This window comes from Xenopus laevis, chromosome 2L (genome assembly GCF_017654675.1).
Source record: "Xenopus laevis strain J_2021 chromosome 2L, Xenopus_laevis_v10.1, whole genome shotgun sequence".
NCBI lineage: Eukaryota > Metazoa > Chordata > Amphibia > Anura > Pipidae > Xenopus > Xenopus laevis.
The window spans coordinates 41,875,655-41,893,886 of record NC_054373.1 but is presented as its reverse complement, the minus strand read 5'-3'; the positions used below and the strand labels follow the sequence as shown (position 1 = coordinate 41,893,886).

General features: G+C 40.0%; 2 protein-coding genes across 4 annotated transcripts; one reads left to right on the top strand and one right to left on the bottom strand.

Moving 5' to 3' along the window:
• Window positions 1-1,486: 1,486 nt before the first annotated feature.
• Window positions 1,487-6,109, bottom strand: dnajc30.L (DnaJ heat shock protein family (Hsp40) member C30 L homeolog). Of its 3 annotated transcripts, none has more exons than XM_018246185.2 (2): window positions 5,972-6,109; window positions 1,487-4,868 (listed from the first exon to the last, which is right to left on the bottom strand). In XM_018246185.2, the coding sequence occupies exon 2, from the start codon at window positions 4,686-4,688 to the stop codon at window positions 3,756-3,758; it is 933 nt and encodes a 310-aa protein (XP_018101674.1). In that variant the 5' UTR covers window positions 4,689-4,868; window positions 5,972-6,109; the 3' UTR covers window positions 1,487-3,755. The 3 variants fall into 3 exon arrangements, with proteins under 3 accessions (XP_018101674.1, XP_018101675.1, XP_018101676.1); XM_018246186.2 differs by having other exon boundaries at window positions 5,976-6,047; XM_018246187.2 differs by lacking the exon at window positions 5,972-6,109 and adding an exon at window positions 5,768-5,932.
• A 23-nt stretch (window positions 6,110-6,132) lies between these two features.
• On the top strand, window positions 6,133-15,840 carry bud23.L (BUD23, rRNA methyltransferase and ribosome maturation factor L homeolog). Its single transcript, NM_001091900.1, has 12 exons — window positions 6,133-6,189; window positions 8,862-8,899; window positions 8,995-9,090; window positions 9,214-9,296; window positions 9,380-9,476; window positions 9,904-10,000; window positions 11,140-11,190; window positions 11,375-11,460; window positions 13,078-13,123; window positions 13,315-13,376; window positions 14,918-15,007; window positions 15,340-15,840. The coding sequence occupies exons 1-12, from the start codon at window positions 6,142-6,144 to the stop codon at window positions 15,392-15,394; spliced, it is 849 nt and encodes a 282-aa protein (NP_001085369.1). The 5' UTR covers window positions 6,133-6,141; the 3' UTR covers window positions 15,395-15,840.
• The last annotated feature ends 2,392 nt before the right edge of the window (window positions 15,841-18,232 follow it).

Below are 18,232 nucleotides of genomic sequence, written 5' to 3'. Positions count from 1 at the left end.
TCAGAATGTTGACAAATGGGCCTCCCGGTGTGTAGAAAACTGCAGGGTACAGGGATACGGCTTACGGAGATACACAATATGGCCAAAAATAGCCAGGCACCTGCCTTTGCAATCTCAGTTCTTAAAGGAGAACCAAAGCCTAACTAAAGAAGTAGCTAGAAATGTTGTACATTATGTTTTGGACTTCTGTACCAGCTCAAAGCAACCGCAGCCCTTAAGCAGGGAAGATCTGTGTCTCCAAAGATGCCCCAGTAGCTCCCCATCTTTTTTTCTGCTGATTCACTGCACCTGCTCTGTGCTGCTGTCACTTAATGAACTTAGGGACCCACTCACAATATACTGCATATACAGAATAGAAAAGTCATGATATAAGACGGATTAGTACATAATACAGATAACTACTACATGGCAGCTCAGAAACCAGTGCAACTAGCATCAATTATCAGCCTTGCAGCATCATCTTATATTACAGACAAACCTCATTTTCTGCTTGATAATTTGTGATGGCCCCTAAGATGATCTCAGAGCATGTGAGTGTCACAGACACTTTCCAAGATGGTGATCTCCTGTGACAAGTTTGAAGTCCTGGATCATTGCTGCTATTGAGAAGCTGAAACTTTAGGCTCTTACAATAAGTTCAGTATATAAAATATGGCATTTTAAACATACATTTTTAGGGTTTAGTTCTCCTTTAACTAAGGTTTATTAATACGAAATTAGTCCTCATTCTGCTGCTTTAACAAGCTACACTATTTAAGGAAGGCTCTCCAGAACATTTTGGGAAAAGTTGGACATTGATTTTGGGAATCAGGCCTAGCTTGCAGTTGGTGTTCCTATTCATTCCACACGTGTACAGTTGAGTTGATGTCAGGGCTCTGTGCAGACCAATTAAGTTCTTCCATTGCATAAGTCCATTATAGTGCGAATACTGGAAAGCGCCTTCCTTAAACAGGTCCTACAATGTAAGAGCAAGAATATCATTATATGCTGTAGCCTTGAGGCAATTACAAATGAGGAGTCACCCTGTGTATACTCTCCTCTAACATAAGCGACTAATCTCCAAAATGCTTGCCCAGAGGCTGACATGTGAATTGCAGCTGAGGAAAGATAAGTGGCGCAAAGTTGCCCGACGTCTCCTTCAGAAAGTTACAACGTCACGTTTCCCTAGTGGCAATTTGCAGGTTAGCCGATTGGGAAGCATTTGGAGATTAGTTGCCCGCACTAGAGATTAATGCTGGTTGTTTTTCAGCATTGAGTGGCTGGGGAAACTGGAAGATATATATTTTGATCAGTAGAAATAAAGTGAATATAGTGAAAATACTTCAAACAAAGCTTCCTTCGAAGGATTCTAAACTTATTGGGTTGACTTTTGAATTACTGTCTATTGGAAAGCGGTTTAGAATAGCATTTTCTTTCATTATGCAAAAAACTATTATACATTAAGTATAGATGTAGAACACATGGAAATATAAAACTAAAGTTTTTGTAACCATCACAGATTTTTATTCCAAGAATAAATTAACATGTATATATATATATATAATTCCATTACTATTGGCTTGATATTTTAAAGTGCTGTGTGCACAGAAGGGCAGCTAATGAAGAGAAATATATCAACCTCTCTCCGTTAATAACGGATGAGCACTGCAACCAACTTATCAATTTCAAGTTTTAAAAAACGATCCACTCTGGCCATAGTTTGCTAAAAACCGACTAAGCACTGAATTAATAGCCATTAACCAAACTTAAAATAGTCCAAGGATCTATTATCTGCTATGTTTGTAGCCATAACATAAGGGATGCCAGTTCCATACTAATCACCTCCAAGTTATAAGCTTACTTAGGCACAGTGTTGTAAACAAGCACATGGCCATGTAAACTGTAGGATTTTGTTATTTAACCAACTCTTTAAAGGTAGGGCCTTGCAAGTAATATCGTTGCAATAGAAAAGTTGCAGTTTTGATTGGCATTTTATTTACCCCCTTCTACTAGTTCGATAGTTCATCAGTTATAATCAATTATGTTAATATATACATACACGAGGGAAACTTAAAAACAATAAAATCCATGTGCTACATAGATAATTAGAAATTAATTTCTGGTTCCATTGAGATGTAGCATCTAAAAGTTTAGAGAGAACGTGAAACTTTTTTTGGAGCAGAATAAACATAGAAACATAGGAAAAACTGAAACACATCTGTAGCAGAGTGAGGGGCTACAGGCTTACCGGCTGGGTTTAATGAACCTCCGGTGGCTAATCAGTAATCCTTAAAACCCAGGCTGGTCAGTCTTCGAGAAGCTCTAACTGGGAGAGACACAGAGAGAGAGTCTGGGATCCTGACGCTAAGGACACACACAGTCACCCACGTGGAAGGTCTGTAAAACGGCTGTCTTTTTGTTATTATTGAACCAAGACTGCTGCTAAAAGCTATTTTTGTTGTTTGGAAAGAAAAACTGACTTTATTCTGTACCTGTTGCTGCTGGTTGAAATAAAAGCCACTTTTTCTTTTTAGAGACTTTTGTTGTCCTGACGCTTACTATGTGGGAACCTGTCCTAGCATCTTACAGAAAATAACAGTTTTCAAGCCTGTGTAGAAAGTCATAGGAGTTAAAGGGATACTTTCCTCAGGATGACATTTGATAAAATTGCCAGAAACACTGAAGAAGTGTTTAGAAAGGCAGGCTTCTCAGCATTTCCACAAGGCAAAGCAGTAACAATCTGACTTCCATGCTCCTTGTTAAAACAGGCAGCTGTACCTCTGAAAATGGAGTATTTGGGGGGTAAACATGATCCTGGGGATATCATAACAATAATTTTATAAGTATGTAGGTAGCAGCAAAAAGTAAATACAAAGCTATACTTTTAAGTAGGGATGCACCGAATCCAGGATTCGGCCGAATCCTTCTGCCCGGCCGAACCAAATCCTAATTTGCATATCGTGTGACTTTTTGTCAGAAAACAAGAAAGTGAAAAATGTTTTCTCCTTCCCACCCGGTATTCGGTTCGGTATTCGGCCAAATCTTTCGCAAAGGATTCGGGGGTTCGGCCGAATCCAAAATAGTGGATTCGGTGCATCCCTACATTTAAGGCAATAACCACTTGGTGTTTAGTCTCCCATGCTCTGTCGCGGGGATAAAACAGCAGACAAATTAATTTTCAATTGATCGCTGCATGTAAACAGTTATACATACAGTGATTCCAGAGAAGCAGGTATTTCCAGGGTGCTTTATAGTCGGAGATGAGATTTCCCACTGGCACTAAAGCATGCCTTCTTTGAGGGTCCTTAAACTATTGCATTCTTATCTGCAGCCCACCGTCAGCTCCCATAGCTACATATTCACTCTATATTGGAGCTCCAAAATCAAATCTACATTTTCAAGAACATGGTAAAGCAGTCCAAACATGTAAAGAACACATACTAAGCAAGGTTTATGTGTAGAACTATATGTCAGACAGGAAGAGATTATTACATATATTATGAACACTCCAGAAATAGACTTTGTGCCACATATACCCATTAACCTATGTACCCAGTCTCATAGATAAGGGTATGTCACAATGTAGAGACCTTTGTCAGGTATCAAGGCAGGAATTTGCCTTTCTGGTGTATGGGATAAAGCTGTGTGGCATTTTATGTAATGTCCATTAGCAGAAGTAGTAGTAGAAATAAAGCATAAACTGAAAAGATGAAAATACTGTCAGTAAGGATGGTTTCTTCAAATTTGGTACAAGCTTTTTGTATGTATTTTTCCTGTCACTTAAATGATGCCAGAAGAACCACAGCTGAGATCAAAAGCAACACAGCGGACATCTCTCCAAGCTTGTGAAATGACCAAGCCCGAACTGGCTGACCCTTTTGCTTTTGTATGAGATCTCGTCTTTGCCGCCAGAATTGTTCCCTTTGTAGCTGTTCTCCATAATGAGCCTGGTAGAATTCATCAAAATCAAACATTGGTTTGGATGGGGTTTTTGAAGTGGCACGACTTGACGACTCCCTTTGGGCTGAAGTCCCTTTCCTGCTGGGACTACTGGCTTTCCCACTGGGCTTCCCAGCATTGCGAACATCCTCCCAGCTCAAAATGCCACGGTCATACTTCTTCCTTAGACTGACGCTCCCCAACACACTGTAGGCCTCACTGATCTCCCCAAAACGATCCGTGGCCTCATCACTTCCAGAATTACGGTCTGGGTGGTAGCGAAAGGACTGCTTATAATACGCAGTCTTTATCTGAGTTTGGGTGGCGTTTCCAGTTACGCCAAGGATGTCATAATACGCTGTGCGGCTCTTATATAACAGGGAGCCTTCTTGAGAATGATTATTATTGCCATTGCGATGAGTTCCATTGGTTTTATATGAGGCTCTGCTGCTTGTTCCATAGGTAATGAAACGAGGATGAACCACATTACCTATGGGACACTCCGCTGGCCGCCATGCAAATAAACATCTGCCTCTGAGTTGGTCTCCTGCCAATATTCTCCTTTCTCTGTGCTTACTGCAGGGAAGGCTTGATAGTCCATTGCAATATGGAACCACCTTAAATTTAAGGTCGTTTGAATTGCTCGATGTACTATAGGACACCAAGGGGCTAAAGCATAAAGCAGATGCCCCGCTGCATCTACCAAGTAAAGCTTCTGGTATACGTTGTCGGCTGGAAATGCTGAGCAATCTCCGGCTGACCTCCGCCATTACCACAGGGCTCAGTGCCAAAGAGCTCAGAATCCAGAGGCAGACACTCTTTTCCCTATCTTGTCGCAATATGTATTCATCATCTGCAGCATTGAGTCAATCGAGTTGCTGATTCCAATAAAAGTAAAAAGCGAGGCTGACATAAGCCTCCTGTCGTGGGTCCTAAGCAGCCATAAATGTCTGTGGAAGAAAGAAACCATGTAATATGAGGGTTAAACGTTTCACAAACAATTTTTGTTCTACATCAACCATCACACCTAAGGGGATACATTATGAACACACGTTTCACAGACACCAAAGCAGCTAGCAAACACTCTTCTTCTAATTTCACCCCTAATAGCCCTCAGTCTGAACTTTGTTAGCTCACAGCATATATATATAGATAGATAGATAGATAGATAGATAGATAGATAGATAGATAGATAGAAACATTGGTTGAAAGGGGAATTAAACCCTAAAATTTCATATTGCTAATTTCATATTGCTAAAAATGCTATATACTAAACTTATTGCACCAGCCTAAAGTTTCAGCTTGTCAATAGCAGCAATGATCCAGGATTGCCAACTTGTCACACGGGGTCTGTGACACTCACATGCTCAGTGGGCTCTGAGCAGCTGTTGAGAAGTTAAGCTTAGGGGTTGTCACTAATTATCAAGCAGAAAATGAGGTTGGCCTGCAATATAAGCTGATGCTACAGGGCTGATTATTAAATTCTGATGCTTATTGCAGTGGTTTCTGTGCTGCCATGTAGTAATTATCTGTATTAATTACTAAGCAGCCTTATATTGTGACTTATATTCTATGCATATTGTGTATTTTGAGTTGGTCCCTAAGCTCAATAAGTGACAGCAGCCTGAAGCATGTGCAGTGAATCAGCAGAAAAGAAGACAGGGAGCTACTGGGGCATCTTTGGAGACACAGATCTTTACTGCTAAAGGGCTGTGGTTGCCTTGGGCTGGTACAGAAGCACAAAACATATTGTACAACATTTCTAGCTACTTCTTTAGTAAAGCTTTAGTTCTCTTTTAAGTCATCCTGTATAGTTTCAGGGATACCAGTGTAGGCAGAAAGCACTCACCCAAAACAGCCCATAGCCTGGGCCCCATTAGTACATAATAAAGTTACAATGGTAGAGAAACATTAGGGAAAGTCACTCTGTATTTGTTTCAGGGACAACCAGCGCACAGCGTTTTCCTCCTGCAGCTCTCCCCCCCACACAGCCTTTACAACTTAGCCCCAAAATAAAGCCCCACACTACACGCGATAAGGAAAGAGAACTTACAGACCACGATACTACTGTATAGGACATAGCGTCTGACCTCCGCTCAGAACCGGAAGTCCCGTGAAGCGGAAGCGACGCCTGAATGACTGAAGCGCGCGCCTGCCATTCGGGTGACGTAGAATCTGTGCGCCGTTTGCACGTGAATTTTTTTTTCCTTACCCAGAGCAAACATGGCTGGCAGTGTGCGGAGACCAGAGCAAACGGGACCTCCCGAATTGGTGAGTGGGTGGTGAGAGGAGCCCTGAAATTCATTCATGTGATAGAGAAGCGCGTTACGGTAGTTTTTTTGTCTTTAAAGCTTGCAGTAGGCTCTTGTTGCTGACTTGTTTCTTCCAACTAAAGTTTTACACATTTATGGCAGTGTATACTTTTTATTATGACACATTAACACTGTTCAGAATTGGTGTGAAGATGGGGAAAAAGGATTTCCCTATGTGTTCTCATATGTGTGTGCAGCCTCATTCCATACCAGCTGCAGGGTTGCCAGGTCTAGTTTTCAAAAAAGTCAGCTACAAAACCAGCCCAAAACTAGCCAAGGGGCACTTCAAAAGTAGCCCAAAAATAGCACAATATGTGCAGTGGAAAAAAGCCTTAGAAATAAATGACTATATGTGAAAATACACTATTTTCAAATTTTCACTGTTTTGTAAATGTTTTCATGAAGCAAAATGGGACACATTTGCCCATCCCCAGGGGCCGTCACTACAGAGGGGGGCCCAGGAGGTATAGGGGTCCCATGAGACCCTAATACACATACAATTTCAATAAATATCGGTAAAACAGGTCAATCGTTAGACGTTTTGATGGCCAGTAGATTATTGCCCCAACATTGTCTGAAATTGAGGAAAATCAACAGAAATCGCAAGAATGCTTGAGGAATGGGAGACTGGGGGTACAGAGACCAAAATCTGGTAACTCCCGACTTCTACACAAGTCAGTCCCAATGCATGCTGGGTATTGCAGTCTTACAATAAACTTGGCAGTTGGCAAATTGTTAAAAACTACATTACCCAACATGCATTAGGAGACATAGGCTTGGCACCTCAGGGCAAGAAAATACTGTGTCTGGTTTTCAAAGTGCAAACCAACCAAAGGCCCAAAAATTAGCCCAAATCTGTACCTTGGCTGGTTTGTACCAGCCCGGGCTATAAATTAGTAGCCTAATTTGTCTGGGGGAAAAAACACCTACCTGGCAACCCTGACCAGCTGGCTAAGGTTGCCTCAGCACAGGTAGAACACTGAAACCAATTATATAGTGAATAAAGTAACCCTTCTTGTAAGATATAAGGATATTATAAGTTACCGAGGAACTCGAGGTAACTTCTAATATCCTCATATTTTGGGGGGTACTTTATTATAATACACAAGTTTCAGTGAGTCATGTAACAGAAATGACATCACTAAGCTCCAAGTAAAACCGATGACATCATTAAGCACTGTTTATAAGAGTATAAATCAGGGCCGGAACTAGGGGTAGGCAGACTAAGCGCGTGCCTAGGGTGCAAAGCTGGGGGCCCCAGGCACGTACCTTCTTTGCCTCCTACCCCTAGTCCTGCCCCCTCTCTCTTCTCAGACAGCCGGGAAGGACTGTGTGCTCTCGGCTATTAGCGTGAGGGACTGTGCGTTCGCTGTGCTGTGACTGGCCAGGTTGCCTCATGCAGCACTCTGCCAGCAACACTGATTATTTCTTGTGAAAAAAATAGGTGTATTACAAAATTTATGTACAGCATTTTATAATACACTTCTTATTTACACAACCTGGCCGGTCGCAGCACAGCGAACGCACAGTCCCTCACGCTAATAGCCGCGAGCACACAGTCCCAGCCGGCTGTCTGAGAAGAGAAAGGGGACTGGACTAGGGGTAAGAGGCAGAGAAGGTACGTGCCTGGGGCTTCCCAGCTTTGCACCCTAGGCACGCGCCTAGACTGCCTACCCCTAGTTCCGGCCCTGAGCGATGTTTCAATAAATACATTTTGGAGTGCTTTTGAAGACTGCACATAACATTTGATCAAGCACCCACAAGTAGTTTGGAGAGCAATTTGAGTGACCACTCTTCAAATGTATTTCCAGTGAAAAGTCACTGTGGGAATAGCATACTGCCACTGAAACTCAAATACACTGCTGGCTACTTGCCCATCTATTATCTCCCATGCCAGTGCAGATAGGCACATTACAGACAATGCAAAACCCAGACTGTTATTTCTCCTGAGAGTATTGGTGCCCAGTTGCTTGTGAAATTGGAAACAATGCAGTTGTGTTTTAATGTTAAGCTGAAGCAATACACAAAAGGTGGATCTTTAGGACGTTCACCCTGCATTTGTGATCTGTTCAAATTTTGGAACTACAGTCAGAATCAGATTATATGTGACAGCGTTGCTGTTAAAGGAGAACTAAAGCTTAACAAAGAAGTAGGTTAAAAATGCTGTGCATTATGTTTTGGGGTTCTTTACCAGCCTAAGGCAACCACAGCCCTTTATCACTGAAGTTTATCCTTGATGTTCTGCTGATACACAGCACATGCACTGCACTGCTTAGGGACCAACTCACAAAATACTGTTTTTTATTTTTATAGAATATAAATGTCCAGATACTAAGGTGATTAGTAATTAGCTCAAATTCTCATTACATGGCAGAAATCCATCCATCTCAGAAATGAGTGCAATTTGCTTGATGATTTGCAGTGAACCCTGAGCTTAGGGCCAGAATCATTACTGCAGAAGGGCTGCTAAACCTCTAGGCTGGCACAGTAAATTTTGTAGTTATGTTGCCAAGATTGTGAATATAGTAATTTGCAAGTGTTGTAGAGTGTAACGGTGATCAGGTCTACTAATACTTTATTCAGTAGATCTAATTGTGGGAATGAAATAATCCAGTTTCTTTTCTTTTACAGTTTTATAATGAAACCGAGGCAAGAAAATATACGCAGAAGTAAGATAACTCTTTTTCTGTTTCTAATATTAGTTTGCTGTTTTTTTCTTCCTTAGCCCACATAAGTAACATTCTTTTTTTTACCTTTTGACTAGCTCCCGTATGATTGAAATTCAGACACAGATGTCTGAACGTGCAGTGGAACTCCTGAGTTTACCTGAAGATCAGCCTTGCTTTCTTCTGGATGTGGGGTACAGTATTTCAATGGATCTGGTGTGCTTTGACTATATCCATGAACCACTAAACAGTATGGTAAAGTACAGTAGCAGTTTTATTCCCTTAGATTTTGACACAACTCTCTTTCCTTTTTGTAGATGTGGATCTGGTCTGAGTGGAGATTACATCTCTGAACAGGGACATCACTGGGTTGGAATCGATATCAGCTCTGCCATGTTAGGTGACTCACTTCAATTACTAGCTGGGAGCACATGATTTATTTTTTCATTACCTTCTAACAAATTTTGCTTTCTGTCTTAACAGATGTGGCATTAGAACGTGAAGTGGAAGGAGATTTAATTTGTGGGGATATGGGCCAGGGAATTCCCTTCCGCCCTGGAACTTTTGATGGCTGTATCAGGTACAAGATGTTTGTAGTTGTGGTCTTTTGATTAGAAGAATGATACCAGAGATGGCATATAGAACAGTCTTATTATTCTATCTATTATTCTATTTTGTCATCCAAATTATATTAATATGGATAATGTCAAGTCAAGTGTTTAGGAGTGGAGTTTGAAGGAGAGCTAGGGTGCTCTTTGAAACTCCCATGGTCTTCTGCCTTTTGTGGTAGAATGGTCAGGATCATCTCGATTAAAAACAAAACGTGTAACATTTTTTGGCCAGTCTCAGCCCCTCAAAAATTTTTGATTTTCTTTTTTTTAGTGGGATTTAACAACTTTATGCTGTACATCTTAAGGATATATGTACTGCAAGTTGTGGTAATACCATTTTTTCAGGGTTGATCTTTCAGGCCATGTAAATTTTTTACTGTTTCTCCCACATATTAGTATCTCAGCTCTGCAGTGGCTTTGTAATGCTGATAAGAAGACTCACAGTCCACCCCGACGTCTTTATTGCTTCTTCTCCATGCTGTATTCTGCTCTGGTGAGTGCTAATGATGTTCTGCGCCCCTAGAGCTGTGCTCCTGAGGAATAGTGTTATTCTGGGCTTTCTTCTTGCTGGTGAGATTAATGCATGTGGAGAGTTCAAGTAATTTCATCACAGGAGACATTGCTAAATTGGATTCTATAGCAACTTTTGGTACAAACACAAATGCCAAGAAACAGGACAGTTGGAGACCCATCATCCCTGAGATCTTAAAGGGGAACTCTGGCTTTCAAACCAAAATTTGATAAAAAGGCCAGCATAACACAGAAACCCTAATATATCCATCGCAGTTACCTGTTTCTTCAAAAAATATGAATAAATGCCATTTTCTATGCAGGAATCCTACTGTTTAACAGTTCTTCTCTTTCTGCATCATTTAAAATCCTGGCAGGGAAGTTGGGACTAAACACTGATGTTACAAATTGTTACAACTTCTCCACAGCTTACAGACAGCATGCAGGAACTACATAACCCACAATGCATTGCACCTGTGCAGGGAGGATGCAGGCTGAGGACAGCTGGCTGTTTATGCAAACGAACAGTAGTCAGCCAGCTCAGCAAAGTAGTCAGAGAGATCGGCAGGGGTCTAGGCTTAGGGAACCTGTCAGAAACCATTAAAAATCATGAAAAGTCTGCATATTTTTTAAATGATGTATATTGCAAAGTTGCTTGAAATTATGTTTACTTTTCAAAAAGCTATGCTTGTGTGGAGTTCCCCTTTAAATTACTTAATTTCTTTAAATTACTTAATTTATTTTTATGTTCAGATTTTTAGCAGACCTAAGGTAAGGTGATCCCAATAATATAAAGCCCCCTTTTCCAGGTCCAAGCATTGCATATAATAGATACTATACCTGTAGCATCTCAACAGTTTCAGTCTTATTTTCCACGTAAAAATACAATCCCAAGGTAGACAATTTTTGCTTAATCAGATGTTTGAGCCTGCTGCTCTCCAAGTTTCCAGTTATTGGGTCCTCCCTTCCTTTCAGTGCTTGTGCAGCTTTTTATATGGTTTTCCTGCAGTCTGTACATGTTAAGTGACATAGTACTCCTCCTTAATGCTCAGATTTAATTCTTTATTGTCAGGTATCCAGTGATAAAAATCTGCTTATTCTTTGTCTCGTTGTGTCTGATAGGCTCGTGGCTCCCGTGCTGTTTTTCAGTTGTATCCAGAAAATGCACAACAGGTTAGTGAAGCAATTACTTAACTTGTATCTGATGAAAAAGTCTTATATCATATTATTTGATCTTCATAATAGAAGCTAACTTTAGGCAAATTTGCCACCCGAAGTCTCCCTTCAATGCCTCTATATACAGGTGCCCTGTAGATATTCAATCTTTATACTGTTAACTTTTAATTTTTTTTAACAGCTGGAATTGGTGACAGCTCAGGCAATGAGGGCCGGCTTTACTGGAGGAATGGTTGTTGATTATCCCAACAGTGCCAAAGCTAAGAAGTGAGTCAATTTCTTTACATTGACATAATTAAATTCTTACAGATCCAAGAATATTTTATATTTCCTTCTAACTTTTTATAGTGTATGTGATGCTGATTAATAAAGAAATATAGCAGATATGCAACACACTGGTGTTCACTGTGCTAAGTATTATTTAAAGGGGCATTAAAATGAATCAAAACTACAATGTGAGTAGTAGTGTGACCTACTGTGATTTAGGTACGACTGAAAGAGGGACGTTTGTTATCCCTGACTGAAAAATTTCTTGGAAAATCCACCCCTAGCTTTATTTTATCTGTTATCATCTATAGTGCCAACATATTTAAGCATTGCTCTACAGAAAATATAGATGATAGAAGATATCCCTGCCCCAGTGCTTACAGTCTAAGGTCCCTACCACATTCACGCACAGTAGAATCAATTTCCATCAGGAGAAGGTTAATCAGCTTGTATCTTTAAATGGTTGGAAACTAGTTTGACTTTAAATAGCTACTAGTTTCTATTAAGTATACGGCTTACGAGACAGTTCTAACTATTCTGTACAAATACATGTGTCACCGGAAAATTGTGCTTTTAAAAAAAAAATGGAAAACTATATTTTTAATGCCGTTATAATTTTATGTTACTGTAGTTTTTAATACTCTGGGCAATGACCTGCACACCATCCTAAGATTCAGGCAATGATTATGAGTGGTTTGTTATGTTGTGTATGTTTTATGTTTAAAATAATAAAATTTACATTTGATTTGCTATAAAAATAAAATAAAAAAATAGCTACTAGTTTAAATCGACCCTGACTGTTGTAAGTATACCTCTGAGTTGAGACTAATGACTAGTTGCATTTCACAGGCTTCTATTTGAATTTGTTGTAGCTTACCACACATAATTATACACCTTTTACTTTTTATGGCACCATCCCAAAGTGTTTCTTATGCAATGTGTTTTTTGTGCTACCTACTCTATTAATGTGTATGTTTGCTAAATATATTTCATGTAATAAATAGCTAAAATAGAAGCAAAAGACAAGTAAATTACAAGAACATCATAAGAAGTCCCTGCCCCAAAACAGCAGCTTCCCTGCTAGTGCTGACAGCACAGCTGAGGTTGTTGGGAGATGGTGGAGTTAGAAAAACACTGGCCGAGGACTAATTATTTGGGAATTGTACTGCTATTAAAGTATTTATATTTGCATGTTATGGATGCAATGAATCTCAGATTAGGTTCAGGATTCAGCTGAATCCAAGCCTCCTTCAGCAGGGTTTGGATTTAACTGAACCCAAGTTCCTGGTCGAACCAAATCAGAAACCTTATAATCATGTGACTTTTTTTCACACCACAAGGAAATGCGCTTCTTTTTAGCCCTTCCTTACCATAATCTGAATATGCATTTTTTGCATCGAATTCGGCCGAATTCTTTATGAAATAAAGAACCTGAAAGGTAAAACTGGTTATAAGAATTAGGTGTGAGGAGTTTGTGGGGGATTCTATATGTAAAAGATATTGCAGATGAAGTAGTTGATGTTAGACCACCCATGTCGTGGTGGGTCCTGAACAAATGCCCCTTTTGGCCATTTATTGAAGCTGAATTGGTTAACTGTAAATATTTTCTGTTTTCAGATTCTTCCTTTGCCTGTTTGCTGGGGTATCAGGAGTCTTACCGAAGGTAAGCCTTTTACTGACTAAGGGTCTTACCAGCTACTTCTATATGGCTTATTATATCATATAATAAAGAGTATTGTATTTATAAGTGTAAGTAAAGGATGTTCTGACTTTGTCAGTCATATGATGGATAGCTGCGAAAGTGACTAGAATGATGCTACTGTGGTTGCCTACAGAGTGATGTTTATTTTTCAGGGCCTGGGCACAGAATCAGCAGAACAGGAGTCATCTCGTCATGTTGCTTTTACAAACCAGAGGTAATGATGAGGGCTGGATGAGTCGTTTTTGAATACGTCAACATCTCCCTTTTATCCCCCTAAACATCCACTGATCATATAAAATTACACTGTCAAATATTCAGGCAGCAGGCAAAATAATGGCACCAGCCACTTTGACAAAAAGGTTTATTAAAATAATAGTAGTGTTAATAAATAGCCTTTTGACCTTAGTGCAGGCATGGGATCCGTTTCCGGAAATCTGATTTCCAGAAAGCTCCGAATTACGGAAAGGCCGTCTTCCATAGACTCCATTATAATCAAATAATCCAAATTTTATAAAATTATTTCCTTTTCTGTTATAATAAAACAGTAGCTTCTACATGATCCAAACTAAGATATAATCAATCATCATTGGATGCAGAACCAGCTTATTGGGTTTTTTTAAAGGAGAACTAAATCCTTACAATTAATATGGCTAAAAATGCCATATTTTATATTATGTACTTATTGCCCCAGCTTAAATTTTCAGCTTTTCAATAGCAGCAATGATCCAGGACTTCAAACTTGTCACAGAGGGTCACCATCTTGGAAAGTTTCAGTGACACTCACTTGCTCAGTGGGCTCTGAGCAGCTGTTGAGAAGCAAAGACTAGGGGTCATGAGGTTGGTCTGTAATAAAAGCTGATGCTACAGGGCTGATTATTAAATTCTGATGCAAGTTGCACTGATTTCTGTGCTGCCATGTAGTAATTATCTGTATTAATTACTAATCAGCCTTATAGTGTGACATTTCTATTGTATGTGTACTGTATATTGTGAGTGGGTCCCTAAGCTCAGTAAGTGACAGCAGCACAGAGCATGTGCAGTGAATCAGCAGAAAAGAAGATGGGGAGCTACTGGGGCATCTTTGGAGACTCAGATCTTCCCTGCTAAAGGGCTGTAGTTGCCTTGGGCTGGTAGAGCAGTCCAAAACATAATGTACAACATTTCTAGTCTTCTTTAGTTACGCTTTAGGTCTCTTTAATGTTTACAAGATTTTCTAGTAGAATTATGGAAGATCCGTTGTTCGGAAAACCCCTGGTCCCGAGCATTCTGGATAATAAATCCCATACATGTACAATCTGTATTTTAAGTGGGATCGGTACAAATATATTCAACCCTCCAGAAGGACAGATTAAAGTATCCACAGTCACTGGCTTCAATTCCGCCCTACAAGGTTAGAATGGTCCCTGAGGCATATCTTTATTATGTACAAAATGATCATGACAAAACATCGGTCTTGGAATTAAGCCCGATTAAACATCGGGCTTGGACTTTTGCCTGTGTGCCTTTCAAATGCAGCGATCAGTGGAAGTGGCTTCTGTAGTCAACACAAGCTTTTATTTATTAGTCTGTCTGAAAGTGCTGTCAGGGCCAGGCTCCCCTTTCAGCTCCAGGACAGACACACAAAATAAGAGGTTTGAGTCATGCTTGCTACAAGTAGCTTGCACGTTTTCCTGCCTCTCACATTGTCAAAAGCACCCAAGTGCTGGAGCACGCTGTTTTCTGCTTGTCAAGTGTGAACATTTAATGTTTCTCCAGGATGAGGTTCAAGCTAACACGAGGGAAATCTGCGAAGAAAAGCAAAGACTGGATCCTTGAGAAAAAGGAAAGGCGTAGAAGACAAGGAAAGTAAGTCGTTTTGAGACAATTTGCAATTGGCCTTAATTTATTTATTGTTTTCTGTTTTTTTTTTTTGTTTTTAACTTTTTCCCGTTTATTTCCTAAAGCTGAGTGATCTGTATTACAGCATTTGTATTCACTGCTACTAAGAGAGGCCTCTGGGATCCAAGGGTCACATAGTCTTTGGTCATTGGTCCATTTAGCTTTGTAACTGGCCTGTGTTTCAAAAATAGAATGTAAAATGTCAAACTATTAGTTGTTGTCATATAATCTATCATAATAAACCCTGGGGAAAGATTCAACATTGTGCTGCAATTCACTTTTTTGTTTTCTTATCGCAGGGAAGTTCGTGCTGACACCAAATTCAGTGGGCGGAAGAGAAGACCGCACTTCTAATGAACATTGTGCCAGTCTTCATGAAGGAAGACGAATATTGCTGTGTCCTAAGGGAAATACTGTGACTTTTACTTTTTCTACAAAGCACAGACTTTCCTGCCTTCCTCACTTTGGATGGAATTCCAATGTGTGTTGAGCAAGTTACACGTGTGTGGAGTGACTTTCTGTGCGCTTTCAGGAACTTGCCATTTAGTACAAAAACTAATTTCCAAACTCTTATTAAGAGATTTTAAGACAATAAAATAGCATGTTGTAGTCTTCCAATATCTTGATTGACAGTGTGCAGTAGTGCAGTTGTCCTTGCGCTGCTATTGCTATTTCGACGGTGAGCGGAAATCGCCCCTTGCACTTGCAGGCCACTTCTGCAGCATTCTGTTTTCCTTGGGCAGTTGAAAGGCAAACGATCTGTATCATCAAAAAATAAACTCTGTGATTCTGCCTGAAAATAATGTGCAGTGTTCAGTTTAAAAAAAAAAAAGGGGGGGGGGGACAGCTTTGGGGAAACATTTTATTGCATTTTACAAATGCTATTCACACTTCTGTGCTTGCATTAGTTGAAAAGTAGACTGCCACAGCACAATAATGAAATGCACTTTAAAGGAGAGGAAAACACACATTTGGGGTACTGTGTACTGCACTGAACAAGGTAGCAGCAGTCTGCTTAGCAGGGAAATACTGATAACAATTCTTAAGAGGAGAGTATCACCAGCAGGCAAGTGATTAAAGTTACTAGGGAGTGCGTGACAAATTCGAACCCCAAGTCACTTTGTTTCCTTCTTAAAAAATGTAATTTAAAACATTTTAAAAGAGACTTTTGGGAGGTTACAGTCCGTTTCCATGCTTTACTGCAAATCACACAGTTCATTATAAAGGGATTCTGTCACAGGAAAACATTCTTTTTAAAAAATGCATCAGTTAACAGCACTCCTCCTGCAAAATCCTGCATTGAAGTTCATTTTATAGAGCAAACATTTGTTTTTAAATCTGATTTTGAAATTTCACATGGGGCTAGATATGTTGTTTGTTTCCCAGGTGCCCTCAGCCATGTGACTTGAGCTCTGATCAACTTCAGTCACCCTTTACTGCTGTACTGCAAATTGGAGTGATATCACTCTCCTCCCCCCCCCCCACCAGAAGCCCAATTAATGAGGGTGAAGTAGGGTGTCTCCACGGACATGAACGACTTGTTTCACGCTACTGATTTAAAAACACTTGTGACTCAGATGGTTTATCTGAGTTGCTGGAAAGAAATTGTATGCAGCATACAAAAATGTTGGTATGTACACATTTCTTACAGTGACCAAACTGTAAAAGTTATGCAAGTACAACAAATTCACAGAAGGTATCCAATAGTTTTATAGATTTGATGTGATGCCACTAAACTTCAAAAAGTGTCACATAAACATTAAATAATGGTTGGTGCACCTTTTTTTTCTCTATACAGCCTTTAGCCAAATTGTTATCCACGTTTTGGAGTAAAAATGAGTCGGACGAATGGGGTTTTATCCAAGCAACTGTGTCCTAAGAGCTCACTCAAATAACCCATTTCAGTGCTAACAAAAGAACTGCCTTTTGCACAAATTCTGCATGTAGAGACATGATGTCTGGTGATTTCATTAGGCTGAAGCTTATATTAAATTTTCATTTTCGCAATAGTTCCCCTTTAAGAAAGATATTGCCAGGCTGAAGCCAGGAAGACTTCCCCCCCCTCCCTTTGTGGCGATTCCATAAAGGGTTTCCTTTTTGCCTTTCTCTGGATAATCAGCTAGCTTATGGGAATGGCAATTATTATTAATCAGTTATTTGTGTTCTAACATATGTAATATCTTACTGTATTATAGAAAGGGTTGTCTAATAAATATTTTGTGCTAAACTTTAACCTCCTTGCAGCTCCACCGGGGCAGTCAATCTGGTTGGAATTTCCTTTGCCTTCCTCTGGATCGGTATTATTATTTCCTGAGGGAATTTTAATAAAGGGAAAGGCTTGATAGGCATTTTCGGACTAGCAGGGTATTTGCCCAGCTGATATGACCCATGGGGGGATTGTTTTTTAAACAAACCCGATTCTGAAGAACAATTGAAAAGTTACTTAGAATTGGCCATTCTCTAACATACTAAAAGTTAACTCAAAGTGAACCCTCCCTTTAAAAAAAGAAATCAAGAAACATAATGCACCGTCTCTTTCAATTCATCTGTTCGCTGCTTTTTTATTCATTAATTCTCAAGGTCTGGGTGCTGCATATGGATTGGACTCTTCACCTTTTCTTTTTTGTTCCATATACAGGAATATGTTCTTTGCCTCGATGTTGGGAGGATCAGTCCATTGTGTTTTTGAAGCCATGGGGTAGGACTACACGGCCAACTTGGATGCGTTATCATCTGATCCGACGCTGGGCGTTTTGTCACCCAGCATCAGATTCCGACAAAAACGCATCCAAGTCGGCCATGTAGTCCTACCCTTAATATACTGCATATGGGTTTAAGTCTGTGAAAGCTTTGGATAACTGTATCACTTTTATACCACCTTTTTGTTATTTTTTTTAATCATAGCAGTGTGACATGTAAAGCTTCAGTATGGCCACATGATGGCACTTTTCTCCCATCAATAGGGAGCCGGCGACAGCACTGGACTGCAACTGCAGGAAAGCTTTGGACCCCTATGGAGAAAATCTCTTAAGCAGCAGGGCCTCTGTGATCCACTTTCTGCGCCCAAACTGTACTACAGACCCGCTGATGCACTTCTCTTACGGGATGCCGGCTTCTTAAAGGAACAGTAACATCAAAAAAATTTTTTTTTTAAACTAATACAAATATAATAGTGTTGTCCTGCACTGGTAA